At 62.3% G+C, this 12,498-nt stretch overlaps 1 protein-coding gene across 1 annotated transcript in view; it reads left to right on the top strand.

The window, feature by feature from the left end:
- Positions 1–12,498, top strand: part of PIEZO1 (piezo type mechanosensitive ion channel component 1) — a 53,990-nt gene that overhangs the window by 31,899 nt on the left and 9,593 nt on the right. The window contains 23 exon segments of the mRNA XM_023761104.1: positions 2,335–2,503; positions 2,654–2,867; positions 2,957–3,128; positions 3,241–3,354; positions 3,436–3,514; positions 4,148–4,248; positions 4,748–5,008; positions 5,610–5,721; positions 5,802–5,980; positions 6,058–6,206; positions 6,329–6,511; positions 6,908–7,020; positions 7,191–7,351; positions 7,508–7,684; positions 8,257–8,382; positions 8,484–8,684; positions 9,158–9,362; positions 10,080–10,184; positions 10,870–10,919; positions 10,922–11,031; positions 11,265–11,508; positions 11,594–11,690; positions 11,929–12,100. Of these exon segments, the coding sequence (XP_023616872.1) occupies positions 2,335–2,503; positions 2,654–2,867; positions 2,957–3,128; positions 3,241–3,354; positions 3,436–3,514; positions 4,148–4,248; positions 4,748–5,008; positions 5,610–5,721; positions 5,802–5,980; positions 6,058–6,206; positions 6,329–6,511; positions 6,908–7,020; positions 7,191–7,351; positions 7,508–7,684; positions 8,257–8,382; positions 8,484–8,684; positions 9,158–9,362; positions 10,080–10,184; positions 10,870–10,919; positions 10,922–11,031; positions 11,265–11,508; positions 11,594–11,690; positions 11,929–12,100 (3,494 nt within the window).

Raw genomic sequence — 12,498 nt, 5'->3', positions numbered from 1 at the left:
TCCCGGCATAAGAACCTCCTGGGGGCCACAGGCTCTCCACTCCCCCATCCCCAGCATCCCTTTGTTCAATAGCTAAGGCTCATGGGGCATGAGGGCCTCGACCTACAGAAGAGCCTGTGGAGGGGAGCCAGCAGGTCAGGGCGAGTCAGCCTGCAGCTCACCCAGCCTATTGTCCCGCCCGCTGCTGCCCCATCCATGGGGCAAGGCCGGCACCAACATTTTAGAGGGACCTGGAGATTGAGTGGCTTTTCCAGGCCTTTGTGGGGGGTTGAGCCAGGGCTGGGACTTCCCTCCTCCCTGCTCTTGGGGCCCCCTCCCAGCAGAGTTGGCCCTCACCTTCCCCACAGGAGCACGTGGGCACAGTGTGCGCATGGGCCAGGCTGCCTCTGGTTTCCTCATTAGTGGATCCAGGGCTTCCTGGAACAGCTTTGCCGGGAAGGGGTGGATTATTCCAGAAATCTGTGGGTGGGCAGGAGGGGTCAGCCCCTCACTCCATGCTGCCCATCGGGGCTGGGCTCTGGTCTGCTGGGCAACCGGGAAATGTCACCTTCATCCAAGTGTCCTCCGCAGCATAGAGCTGTGCCATCCTGCCAACCCAGGGGCTACGGGTAGGCAGACCTCAAAGCAAAGCCAGGTTTAAAGCCCAGAGCTAGGAGCAGCCTACGCACACACGGTGCACACAATCTGGACGTGCACGTGTCCTGATTGTCATACCCGTGTGCATGCATGCTCTGAGGGGGGGAGGTGAGGAGACGAGTGGGCGTTTCTGCCCTGCTCCCCGGGATGGCCTGTGAGAGCTGAGTCAGGGCGGGAGCCAGGCCTGGCCAGGCTGGACACCACACGCAGCCCCCAGCACCTGTCTTTCTCCCAGCTGCCGCCTCTGTTTTTTCCACTCCCAGATATGCTCATTTTCACAGACCTTCTCAGAAGCTTTCCCAGGGCCTGGGCCAGGCTGTGGGCGGGTGAGCTCAGGCCTGGCTGCCCCACCTTCTAGCAGCCGTCTTTCCCTTCCAGGCTATCTGGGGCCTCCAACTTCTGCATTCTGGGGTCTGGAGGGAACCCCAGTTACAAGTTCCAACTCAGGGCCCCGCTCTGGTACCCAGGGTTCTAAATAGCCTGTAGCCTATTCTCCTGGCTTGCCCCTCACCTCCCTGGGGCCTCCTCACCCCACCCCCCAGGCTCTGTGAAGACAGGACCTGTCTGGTTCATCTCTCCTGTCTGGTTCATCTCTCCTGTCTGGTCCCCACCCACATTTGATGGACAGGGAAACACTCAGGTTAGGTGACTTGCCCCGGAACTGGGATGTGACCGGGTCGCCTGCTGCCAGAGCCTGTGCTCTCAGCCCAGATGCCTAGTGCTGCCTCAGTGGCTGGGAAAGGCACAGGCAGGGCATGCATTTTGCAGATGAGGACCTGGGGCAGGGCCTGGGCATCGACGCAGAGCCCATGCTCTTCCTGCCTCGTCCTGGCTCTCCCTGATGTCCAGGAAACAGCTCCGTTCCAGGAAGCCTGGAGCTAGGGCCACAGGAAGCAGGCCCTGTTGGATCTCTGGCCCCACCATGGGCAGGGGAGGCCTGGAAGGGTCATCCTGTGTCTTCCTGGGCAGTTGGCTTCCAGAAGAGCTGTTGGGGGCCCCAGGAGACCCTTGCACCTGGCCACACCCCTGGGTCCACCCCTCGTTCTCTAGAGGCCCCCTGGGCAGTGGAGAGGGAGCAGGATGCAAATGGCTACATAATTCGGGGTCTCCTCTGAGCCGCTGCTTCTTTACTTATAGGAAAGTGCTGGTTCAGCCCCTGGAACCAAGTGTAGCCGTGGAAGGTTCTCTGTAACTGGGCAGTGAAGTGCACATGTGCACATACTGGTTTCCTTTTTCCAAAAACCCTGCTTCCTGTGGCCGAGCTCGAGGCTTCCTGGAACAGCTGTTTCCTGGACATCAGGGAGAGCCAGGACGAGGCAGGAAGGCATGGGCTCCGCGCAGGCCTCTCAGGAGCCAACTGAGCAGGGCCAGGGGCTTCGCAGATTCATGCAGAAATCTGTGGCAACTTAGATGGGAGACAAAGAAGAGGCCCTTGAGTGGTTCTAGAATAGTCCACGGTCAGCCCGCACGGTCAGTCATCGTGTGTGCCAGGACTTGGCAGGAGCGTGTTTTGGGGTTGGGCTGGCTGCCTCCAGGAAGGCCTGCAGGGCTGTGAACTTGGGTGAGGCAGCGGGAAGGCGGTGAGTGGGCTTTGGGCAAGAAGGGCAGCACAAGTCCACACTCAGGTTGGCAGCCCCTTGGCGCTGGTGGCTTGAGTGCCATGCCCCTGACCTCCATCCCTCTCTGTGACCGTGGCAGGAAGACGATGACAGGGAAGTGGACACCGGCTCCCCGGTGGGGCTGCAGGGAGCCCCTGTGCTGGCCCCCACGCGAAAGTCGAGGCTGGCTGCCCGGTTCCGGATCACAGCTCACTGGCTGCTAGTGGCTGCTGGGCGGACTCTGGCCCTCGTGCTGCTCGCGCTGGCAGGTACCCACTGGGCAGGGAGCGGGGATCCCAGTACCGAACGTCACACCAGGAGGGGTTTTCACACCTGCCGAGTTCCCTGCTGACCAGTGAGACAGAGGTCACCCTGCCCTGGCCAAGCATGACCCTGCATGCCTCTGTCCGGTTCTGCAGGCATTGCCCACCCCTCGGCCTTCTCCAGCGTCTACTTCCTGTTCTTCTTGGGCATCTGCACCTGGTGGGCCTGTCACTTTCCCATCAGCACCCTGGGCTTCAGCACACTCTGCGTCATGGTGGGCTGCTTTGGCGCCGGTCATCTCATCTGCCTCTACTGCTACCAGATGCCCTTCGCCCAGGACATGCTCCCACCTGCTGGCATCTGGGCCAGGTGAGGGCTCATCTGAACAGGTTCTGCTCTGTCCCCTCATCTCTGCCCTCCTCCCGGCCAGAGGTCAGTGCCATGCCTTTTCTCGGCAGGGTTTTCGGTCTTAAGGACTTCGTGGCCCACACGAACTGCTCCAGTTCCAACTCACTGGCCCTCAACACCAGCCACGACTGGCCCGTGTACGTGAGCCCCGGGATCCTGCTGCTCCTGTACTACACTGTGACCTCACTCCTGAAGCTCCGCACACACCACCCCCCAGGCCAGGTGGGCGCCCAGGGCCAGTGCTCCCCTGTCTCACTCCTCTGGACACCCCATCCCCCGTCAGGCCATGGCTCTCGGGCAGGTGGGGGACTGAGCTCTGCTCTGGTCTCTGCAGAAAAAGGTGGCGGCTGAGGGTGTCGAGGAGCGGGAGGTGGAGCTGACTGAGGTGGACCACTGGCCCCAGGACAAGGCCAGGGGTGCAGCCACCAAGGAGGAGGGTGCTACCCAGGTAAGGAGGCTGGGCTGAGTGATGGGGGTGAGCCCACCTGCCCATGGGCGTGGCTCACTAGGTCTTGGCCTGCCTCTTCAGCACACGATGCCTGACCCTGAGGCTGACAACTGCATCGTGCACGACCTGAGTAGCCACAGCCCGGTCCAGCAGCGCCCCTGTGAGTAGACACACCGTGGCAGCCTGGGGATATCACCTTCTGTGGGCACACTGCTGCTGCCCCCTGGTGGCCACTGGGTTGTCTCGCATGTTGGCCTCTCCAGCTGTGCTTGTCTGGAGTCATGCTGCTGACCTTCCGGGGCACCTACCTCCCAGTTTCTGGAGAACTGGACTGCTCCGCCCTGGGCTGGCCCAGAGGCCCAGGGTGGCTGTCTGTCATCTGGGCAGATGGCGGCTGGGTAGGACGGGGCAATTTTCTGGGTGTTCTTTTTGCCCGAAGCCTTGATTTCCATTTTGTGATTTGTCCCTGCACAAAGCAGGAGCTGAATCACTGGCCTCAAAGTTGGCGCCTGAGGACTTGCATAGCCACCGAGCTGGGAGGGGTTCCGGCCCATCTTGTCCCTCTTTCTCTTCAGAGCCTTGGAAATGGCAGCCTGGAGAGGGCCAGGACGCCCAGTCACATGGCAGTGGGGGCAGTGCCAGATAGGAGCCTGCCTTTTCTGCCCCCGGAGCCTCCTCCCGCTGGGCTGCTGCTCCCGCACCCAGCCACATTGCAGGGCAAAGTCAAGTGTGGGTGAGGGGTCTGGCCTGTTGGTGTCAGAACTTCCCAGGTAACCCTGGCACCACCCTCTAGTGCACCCCAGGCTGGCTGAGCCAAGAGAGACATCTCCACTGCACGGCCTGGGCCACCTCATCATGGACCAGAGCTACGTGTGTGCCCTCATCGCCATGATGGTAAGGAGCAGCCAGCCTGGTGGGCCCTTCCCGGGGTTCCTTCACATGTATGCGAGGTGGATGGTGGCCCATGTTTCACAGCCTGATGCGTCCTCACCAGAAATGAAGGCAGCTGTGTCCTGCTGGCCAAGAGTCACCCTGGCTAGCCCACAGCTGCGTATGTGAGCGTGTGTGTGTGTGTGTGAGCATGTGTTTGTATGAGTGGGCATGTGTGAGCATGTGTTCGTGTGTATATGTGTGAGCATGTGTGTATATGAATTGTGAGTGTGTGTGTATGAGGGTATTTGTGCGTGTATGTGCATGTATATGAATGTGTGTGTGATCATGTGTGGTGTGGGGGTGGCGTGTGTCCTGTGCCACTGTGCTCCAGGCCGATGGGCATGTTTGCCTTTCTGTCTGAGCACCTCCCTGGGGCCCTGCCCCCTCGGTATCCTGGGGGAGCAGGTCGGGACGGGGCCAGGTGGACTGTGCAGCCATGCCCACCGGCCCCTGCCACCAGGTGTGGAGCATCACCTACCACAGCTGGCTGACCTTCGTGCTGCTGCTCTGGGCCTGCCTCATCTGGACTGTGCGCAGCCGCCACCAGATGGCCATGCTCTGCTCGCCCTTCATCCTGCTCTACGGGCTGGCGCTGTGCAGCCTGCGCTACGTGTGGGCCATGGACCTGCACTCGGAGCTGCCCACCACCCTGGGTCCCGTCAGCCTGCGCCAGCTGGGGCTGGAGCACACGCGCTACCCCTGCCTGGACCTCGGAGCCATGGTGAGTGCCCTCACTCCAGGGCACCTGTGAGCATGTGCTGGTGCCTTGGGTGTCTGCGTGAGGACCCAAGACAGTGCCATTCTGTTTGTGGGCCAGCTCCCAGAGGAGTGGGAGCTCAGGAGGGCAGGCCCTTGTTGAGTGGTCGCCACGGGGTCCCTGTTGGCCAGCCCAGAGTAGTGGCTGGAGTGCATGAGTGATGACCTTGTGTTTTAGGGGGCACTGTCCGGTCTCCCTAGCATAGGTTCTGTGAGTGTCACGTGCTGCCCCTGGGCCTCAGTGGGTCATATCTCACTGTGTGAGATGTTTGAGCCTGTGTGCAAGTATGTGTATCAGGTGTGCATGCAAACATATGAACTCCTACATACATATGTGTGAACATATGCAGACGTGTGGGCCTAGTGTGCAAATGTGTTCACTTGTGCATGAACTTGTGTGCAGGTGTGTAAGCAACAGGATGAGCTTGTTCCTACAGGAACAAGGGGCCGGGCTGGCCGCCTTTCTGCTGGGGTCTCCCCTGCCCACATCTTTTTGGGCTGGGCCCTGGCTTGGGAGGGGTGCCAGGCTGCCCACCCCTCAGTGACACTGCCCCTCCCCATCGCAGTTGCTGTATACCCTGACCTTCTGGCTCCTGCTGCGCCAATTTGTCAAGGAAAAGCTGCTGAGGAGGAAGAAGACACCCTCCGCGCTGATGGAGGTCACTGTGGCGGACACAGGTGAGTGGGCGGGGCAGTTGGGCCAGCCCCCTCCCGCCTGATCCTAAAGTCACACCCGGGTCCCCTGGCTTGGCCCCCAGAGCCCACGCGGACTCGGACGCTGCTCCGGAGCCTGGGGGAGCTGGTCACTGGCATCTATGTCAAGTACTGGATCTACGTGTGCGCCGGCATGTTCATCGTGGTTAGCTTCGCAGGCCGTCTCGTCGTCTACAAGATCGTCTACATGTTCCTCTTCCTGCTCTGCCTCACCCTCTTCCAGGTACCTGGGGGCGGGCAGGTGGGACCCTCAAGCAGACCGGCCTCACTGCAGGGCGCCTCACACACCTCGTCCTGCAGGTCTACTACAGCCTGTGGAGGAAGCTGCTCAAGGTGTTCTGGTGGCTGGTGGTGGCCTACACCATGCTGGTGCTCATCGCTGTCTACACCTTCCAGTTCCAGGACTTCCCCATGTACTGGCGCAACCTGACAGGCTTCACTGACGAGCAGTGAGTCACCGGCGGGTGGGCAGGCGGGCGAGGGCCGGGCATGGGCCCCTCGTCTCCTCAGGCCCCAGGCTCTGCGTCGGGGACTGCAGGGCCAGGCGGTGCTGACGGTGCTCCCTGCACAGGCTGGGGGACCTGGGCCTGGAGCAGTTCAGCGTGTCCGAGCTCTTCTCCAGCATCCTCATCCCTGGCTTCTTCCTGCTCGCCTGCATCCTGCAGCTGCACTACTTCCACCAGCCCTTCATGCAGCTCACCGACCTGGAGCACATCCCCCTGCCCGGCGCCTGCCGCCCCCGCTGGGCTCACAGGTGCGCCTGCCCCTGCCTCCGAGGAGTGCAGGCTCTGGTCTTGGCTGGTGGGGGGTGGGCAGTGGGCGCACAGGGGCTTGCAGTGTCTCCACCTTGAACCGGCACAGAGAAGGGCCTCGTCTGGGAGGGGAAGGCGGCTGGTGGGATTCGGGTGGGGGTCCCAGAACCGTGGGAAGACCTTGGCCATCGTCTTCAAATGCCGAGGGGCCTCAGGTAGGGGATGTTTTCTCTGACCCAGCGGGGTCTCCACGGTGGAAAGTCAGCTGGGCCGCATGCTCTGACCTAACGGTTGCAGCACAAATAGCACAGGTCACCCAGCAGAGGCAGGAGGGGGCACTGTTAGCCCAGGAGGGCAGGAGCACTGGGAGGAAGTGACACTTTCGGGGCCTGTCCTAGGCAGGACGCAGTGAGCGGGACCCCATTGTTGCAGCAGGACGAGGAGGAGGAAGCCCCCAGGGACCAGGGGTTGGGCACTGCTGGCTCCAACCAGGCCACGCAGGTCCCGGAAGGTAAGTCAGAAGGGAGTACAGCCCCTGAGAGATGAGTGTAGGGTGCCAAGGAGCCGGGTCACCGGGTGGGTCCCCTATGAGCCCCAGGGGAGTCTTGTCTACCCTGGACAGCACAGCCCCAGGTCCAGGGTGCCTGTTCCCTTCTCACCACCTGCCCCCCCGCCCCACAGTCGCAGCCAACAAATGGGGCCTGGTGGCCGAGCGGCTGCTGGACTTGTCCGCCAGCTTCTCGAACGTCCTCACCCGGGTGCAGCTGTTTGTGCGACGCCTGCTGGAACTGCACATCTTTAAGCTGGTGGCCCTGTACACCGTCTGGGTGGCCCTAAAGGAGGTGAGAGGACACACACCTCCCTTGTCTGCAGTGGCCCCTCAGGGCACCTCGTGGGCCTCCCCGGATCCCTGGATCCCGGGGCCTCAGGAGGGAGTGCCCGCCTGCCTGGCTCAGCCCGCCTGCCTGGCTCAGCCCTCCTGCCTGGCTGTCGCACAGGTGTCAGTGATGAACCTCCTGCTGGTGGTGCTCTGGGCCTTCGCCCTGCCCTACCCCCGCTTCCGGCCCATGGCCTCCTGTCTGTCCACCGTGTGGACCTGCATCATCATCGTGTGCAAGATGCTCTACCAGCTCAAGGTCGTCAGCCCCCACAAGTACTCCAGCAACTGCACTGAGGTGCGCCCACGGCACTGTGTCCCCGAGCCTTGCGAGCCTCCCGCAGGTGGTGCTGCAGGGACGGCTCCTTTAGTGCAGGGTGTGAGGGACAGATGCAGAGGGCCGTCCTCGGGGCCAGGGGCTGCCTAGAGGAGGTGTCCTTCGACCTGGTCTATGGGGGACCCACTCCCCATGCCAGGGTGTCTGGGCTAGAGAAGCGTCCTGACTCGGCTAACTTCCTGCTGAAATACAGGTCACGGGTGAGGTGGTGCCAGGGCCAGATGTCTCCTCAAGCGAAGGGGAGCCCCAGCCAGACCGGGGAGGGGGAGGCCACTCAGGGGAGCCCCTGCCCAGAGCTTCTCTTTACTTCCCCCGTGACCCCTGCTGAAGTCTCCCCATCCCTAGTCACCCTGTCCCCTTCTCCATTAAGGTGGTCTCGAGGCTGACAGCACCCCCGTATCCCTGCTGGTGGCAGCTGTGGCCTGGCCCAGACCTGTTCTGGAGCTGTTGTTGGGACAGGGACTCAAGGCAGGGCTGGGTCAGCGTCCAGTGACCAGCGGGGGGCAGGTGCTGACACTGCCCCCGTCTCCCAGCCCCTCCCCAATAGCACCAACCTGCAGAAGATGGAGATCAACCAGTCCTTGCTGTACCGGGGGCCCGTCGATCCGGCCAACTGGTTTGGGGTGCGGAAGGGCTTCCCAAACCTGGGCTACATCCAGGTGAGAGCAGGGCCAAGGCGGCGGGCGGGGTCGGACCGAGGGGACTGGGGCATTCAGGGGTTGGAGGCAGGACTGGAGGGCCTCACTGTCCCCCTCCCCAGAACCACCTGCAGATCCTGCTGCTGCTGGTGTTCGAGGCCATTGTGTACCGGCGCCAGGAGCACCACCGCCGGCAGCACCAGCTGGCCCCGCTGCCCGCCCAGGCCGTCTGCATCGAAGGCACCCGCCAGCAGCTGGACCGGGACCTGCTTAGCTGTGTCAAGTACTTCATCAACTTCTTTTTCTACAAATTTGGGCTGGAGGTGAGTCGCCCCTCACCATCAGAGGTCTGTGCCCGCCCTCGGGAGAGGGGCCTTGGTTGAGCATCTGCCATGTACAGGTGCACAGGGGCCGCCTGGGGGCACAAGAGGTGGACCGCCAAGGGTGCTGTGTTCTCCCGGGCAAGGTTGGCCTGTGGGGTGAGGACGGGGGCCAGGACTCAGGCTGGAGACTGGGTCAGAGTTTTCCACAGAGCCTCCTAGCCTCAGTCTCCCCCTGCACGGGGGAGCCACGTCCAGCCTCCTCATCCCTCCAGGAGGGTGGCGTGGGCTGCCGTGAGCCTAGGCTGCAGGCCCACCTGCCTGGAGGCAAAGGTGTTCTGCTCCCTGTGCTGCCTGTGACCCTCCGAGCCAGCCTGCTGGGCCCCCGGCTGCCTGGAGGCAGGTCCAAGAAAGACCCTCCACCAGTTCCCTCCGTCTCCCATTCTCGTCTCCTCTTGCCCTTCTGCCACCCCCAGATCTGCTTCCTGATGGCCGTGAACGTGATCGGGCAGCGCATGAACTTTATGGTCATCCTGCACGGCTGCTGGCTGGTGGCCATCCTCACCCGCCGGCGCCGGAGGGCCATCGCCCGTCTCTGGCCCAACTACTGCCTCTTCCTGACGCTCTTCCTGCTGTACCAGTACCTGCTGTGCCTGGGCATCCCCCCAGCTCTGTGCATTGGTGAGCAGGGTGCAGGCTGTGGGCAGGAGTACGGAGTTGGCCAGCGTGCGTGGCTGTGGCCGCATGCAGTGCCCCGGGCATTTCCCGCCTGCCCTGTGTTGTTGAGTGTATCGATACTTCCTTTTCCGTGCCGGGTCGTATAGTGTTTGGATGTACCATAGTTGGTTTGACCTTTCACACAGGGACACATCTCGTTGTTTCCAGTTTGGGAACGTTGGTGTCTAGGTTTTTGCGTGGCATAGTTTTCACTTCTCTGGCATAAAAGCCCAGAGAGGCTGTCCTATTTTACATCTCCCCCGGCAGCATGTGTGTGATCCAGTCCTTCCACATCCTCGCCAGTATTTGGTGGTGTCACTATTTTTATAGTATTAGCCGTTCTGATAGGTGTGTAATGATGTCTCGTGTGGTCCAGCCATACCATGGCCAGCACTCAGGAGACTGCCCTGCCCACCTGCTGCCCCATAGCTTCACACAGTTGCTCCCATGGGGGCCTGGGGTGCGGTCTATCCCTGGGAAACGTGTAGTTAAGCATGTGCTGGAAGCTCTGGACCTGTATGTTCTCGGACTCCAAAGGAGAGTGGTGGTGTTTTTGAGGCTGACTGTGTGAATGTGGATGTGGATGAAGAACCGTGGACACTGGACCCCTAGAGGCTGTGGGCCAGCCAATGGGGAAGGGACAGGCTGTCCGGAGCCCTGACACGCTCCCTCTGCCCACAGACTACCCCTGGCGCTGGAGCCAGGCCATCCCCATGAATTCGGTGCTCATCAAGTGGCTGTACCTGCCTGACTTCTTCATGGCCCCCAACTCCACCAACCTCATCAGTGAGTGCCCACTGGCTGGGCCCTTTGTCCACATGTGCCACCCGCCAGCCTCAGTGAAGGCCAAGGAGGTTCTGCACGGGCAGCGGGCAAGCGCAGACGCTCCCTTCAGCTATCGAGGAGTGCGTTGTCCAGGCCTTGCCAGCTGGCCCAAAGCTGTGGTTCCCCGGCAGGACGGGGGGGGGGGGGGGCAGGGTCCTTTCATGGGTGCGCCTAGTCCTGCAGGATAGTCCCATGGCACTGAGGCCCTCCTCACATGTGCACACCCTGCCATCAGGTGTGTATGCAGGTGTGCACACAGGTGTGGGTGCAGAGATGGTTGTAGGTATGGATGTGGGGGTGGATGCAGGTGTGCACAGGTGGGCAGAGGGACAGATGCAGGTGTGCACAGACTGATGCCCACGGGGTGTGCAGTCAGGCACATTAACTCGTTTCCTAATGTGCGTGTGGTGCCCAGATACGCAGAACATGTACACAGGCGTGATCCCCAACTTCCATATCCATGTGTGGACATCACCCGCCAGTGTTCACACTCGTAGACATGTGTCTGCCCAGCCCCCACGTGCACACACCATGCTTCTCTCTGGTCTGGGTACGGGGTCCGTGCCCTGTGCCGGTCGTGGACCAGGCCTCCGCATGGCCAGCGGTTCCTGGGGTCGAGCGGCAGCGGCCTCCCGTGTATCCGCAGGTGACTTCCTGCTGCTGCTCTGCGCCTCCCAGCAGTGGCAGGTGTTCTTGGGTTCTTGGCTGAGCGCACCGAGGAGTGGCAGCACATGGCCGGCGTCAACACCGACCACCTGGAGCCTCTGCGGGGGGAGCCCAACCCTGTGCCCAACTTCGTTCACTGTAGGTGGGTCCCGGGGTGTCGCCAGCCTGCAGAGCCCAGTCTGGGGCTGCATAGGCGGCGGGGCTGCAGGGCTGACGGACACACCTGGCTAGGACGGAGCCTGGGGCAAGTGCTGCCGGTCGTGTCCTGGGACGAGATGAGGGGCGGACATTGACCTTGCAGCAGAGGGGCCTCCGGGAGTTTCTCTGGCCCGAGGCTGCGGGGGGCGGTGGGGTAACCGGCACCCCGCCCGGCAGGTCCTACCTCGACATGCTGAAAGTCGCTGTCTTCCGCTACCTCTTCTGGCTGGTGCTGGTGGTGGTGTTCATCACCGGGGCCACGCGCATCAGTGTCTTTGGGCTGGGCTACCTGCTGGCCTGTTTCTACCTGCTGCTCTTCGGCACCTCCCTGCTGCAGAAGGATACGCGACCCCGCCTCGTGCTGTGGGACTGCCTCATCCTCTACAACGTCACTGTCATCATCTCCAAGAACATGCTCTCGGTGAGCCGGCCGGCCAGCCTGTCCAGCCCCAGCCCCAGCCACGAACCCAATCCCGTAGTCTGGCTGACCCTCCTCCCGCCCCCAGCTCCTGTCCTGTGTCTTCGTGGAGCAAATGCAGAGCAGCTTCTGCTGGGTCATCCAGCTGTTCAGCCTCGTGTGCACGGTCAAAGGCTACTATGACCGTGAGTGGGAGAGGGCCGGTGGCTGGGGGTGTCAGGGACACGCACTGCTTCAGGGACCCAGACCCCTATCCGTTCCCCACACCCCCGCCCCATGGTCTTGATCTGCATCCTGATCCTCAACAAATGTGCTTGAGCCCTGCCTCTGACTCAGGTCCCCAACCTCTGCCCCACACCCCGATCCCACCCGTGTTCCTGACCCCGATCATACCCCTGACCCGGGCTGGCCCCTGTCTCACAGCCAAGGAGATGCTGGGCAGGGACCAGGACTGCCTGCTGCCAGTGGAGGAGGCTGGCGTCCTCTGGGACAGTGTCTGTTTCCTGTTCCTGCTGCTGCAGCGCCGTGTCTTCCTCAGCTACTACTTCCTGCACGTCAAGGCCGAGCTCCAGGCCACTGCTCTGCAGGCCTCCAGGTTGGCCCCGCCTTGGATCCCTGGGCCCCTCTAGGGCAGGGCACTGTGCCGGATGTCACACGTCCCCTAGAGCGACTGAGGGCCACGGGTCATCAGCACTCCTCAGGGGCCTGAGTGCACACTGTCCACGGCATGTGGTCTCAGCCCTAGCTTTCTGTGGGCTGGCGTTTCAGTCTTACTGTTGCCCCGACGCTGGCCTGAGGTGGACCCCACCAGAGAGCCTGCCCCACCCCACCCCCGTGCCTGGCCAGGGAGCCAGCAAGTCTCCCCATCCCTGGCCTCTGTAGGCCCTATGGCCACCTCTTCATTTACACGTTTTCTACCCCATGAGACTGGAGGTGGGACCCCCAGCTTCTGGGTCATCCAGCTGTTCAGCCTCGTGTGCACGGTCAAAGGCT

This window comes from Myotis lucifugus, unplaced genomic scaffold, assembly GCF_000147115.1.
Source record: "Myotis lucifugus unplaced genomic scaffold, Myoluc2.0 scaffold_198, whole genome shotgun sequence".
Lineage (NCBI taxonomy): Eukaryota > Metazoa > Chordata > Mammalia > Chiroptera > Vespertilionidae > Myotis > Myotis lucifugus.
The sequence above is the reverse complement of the archived record's forward strand: the minus strand, read 5'-3'. Positions and strand labels throughout refer to the sequence as shown.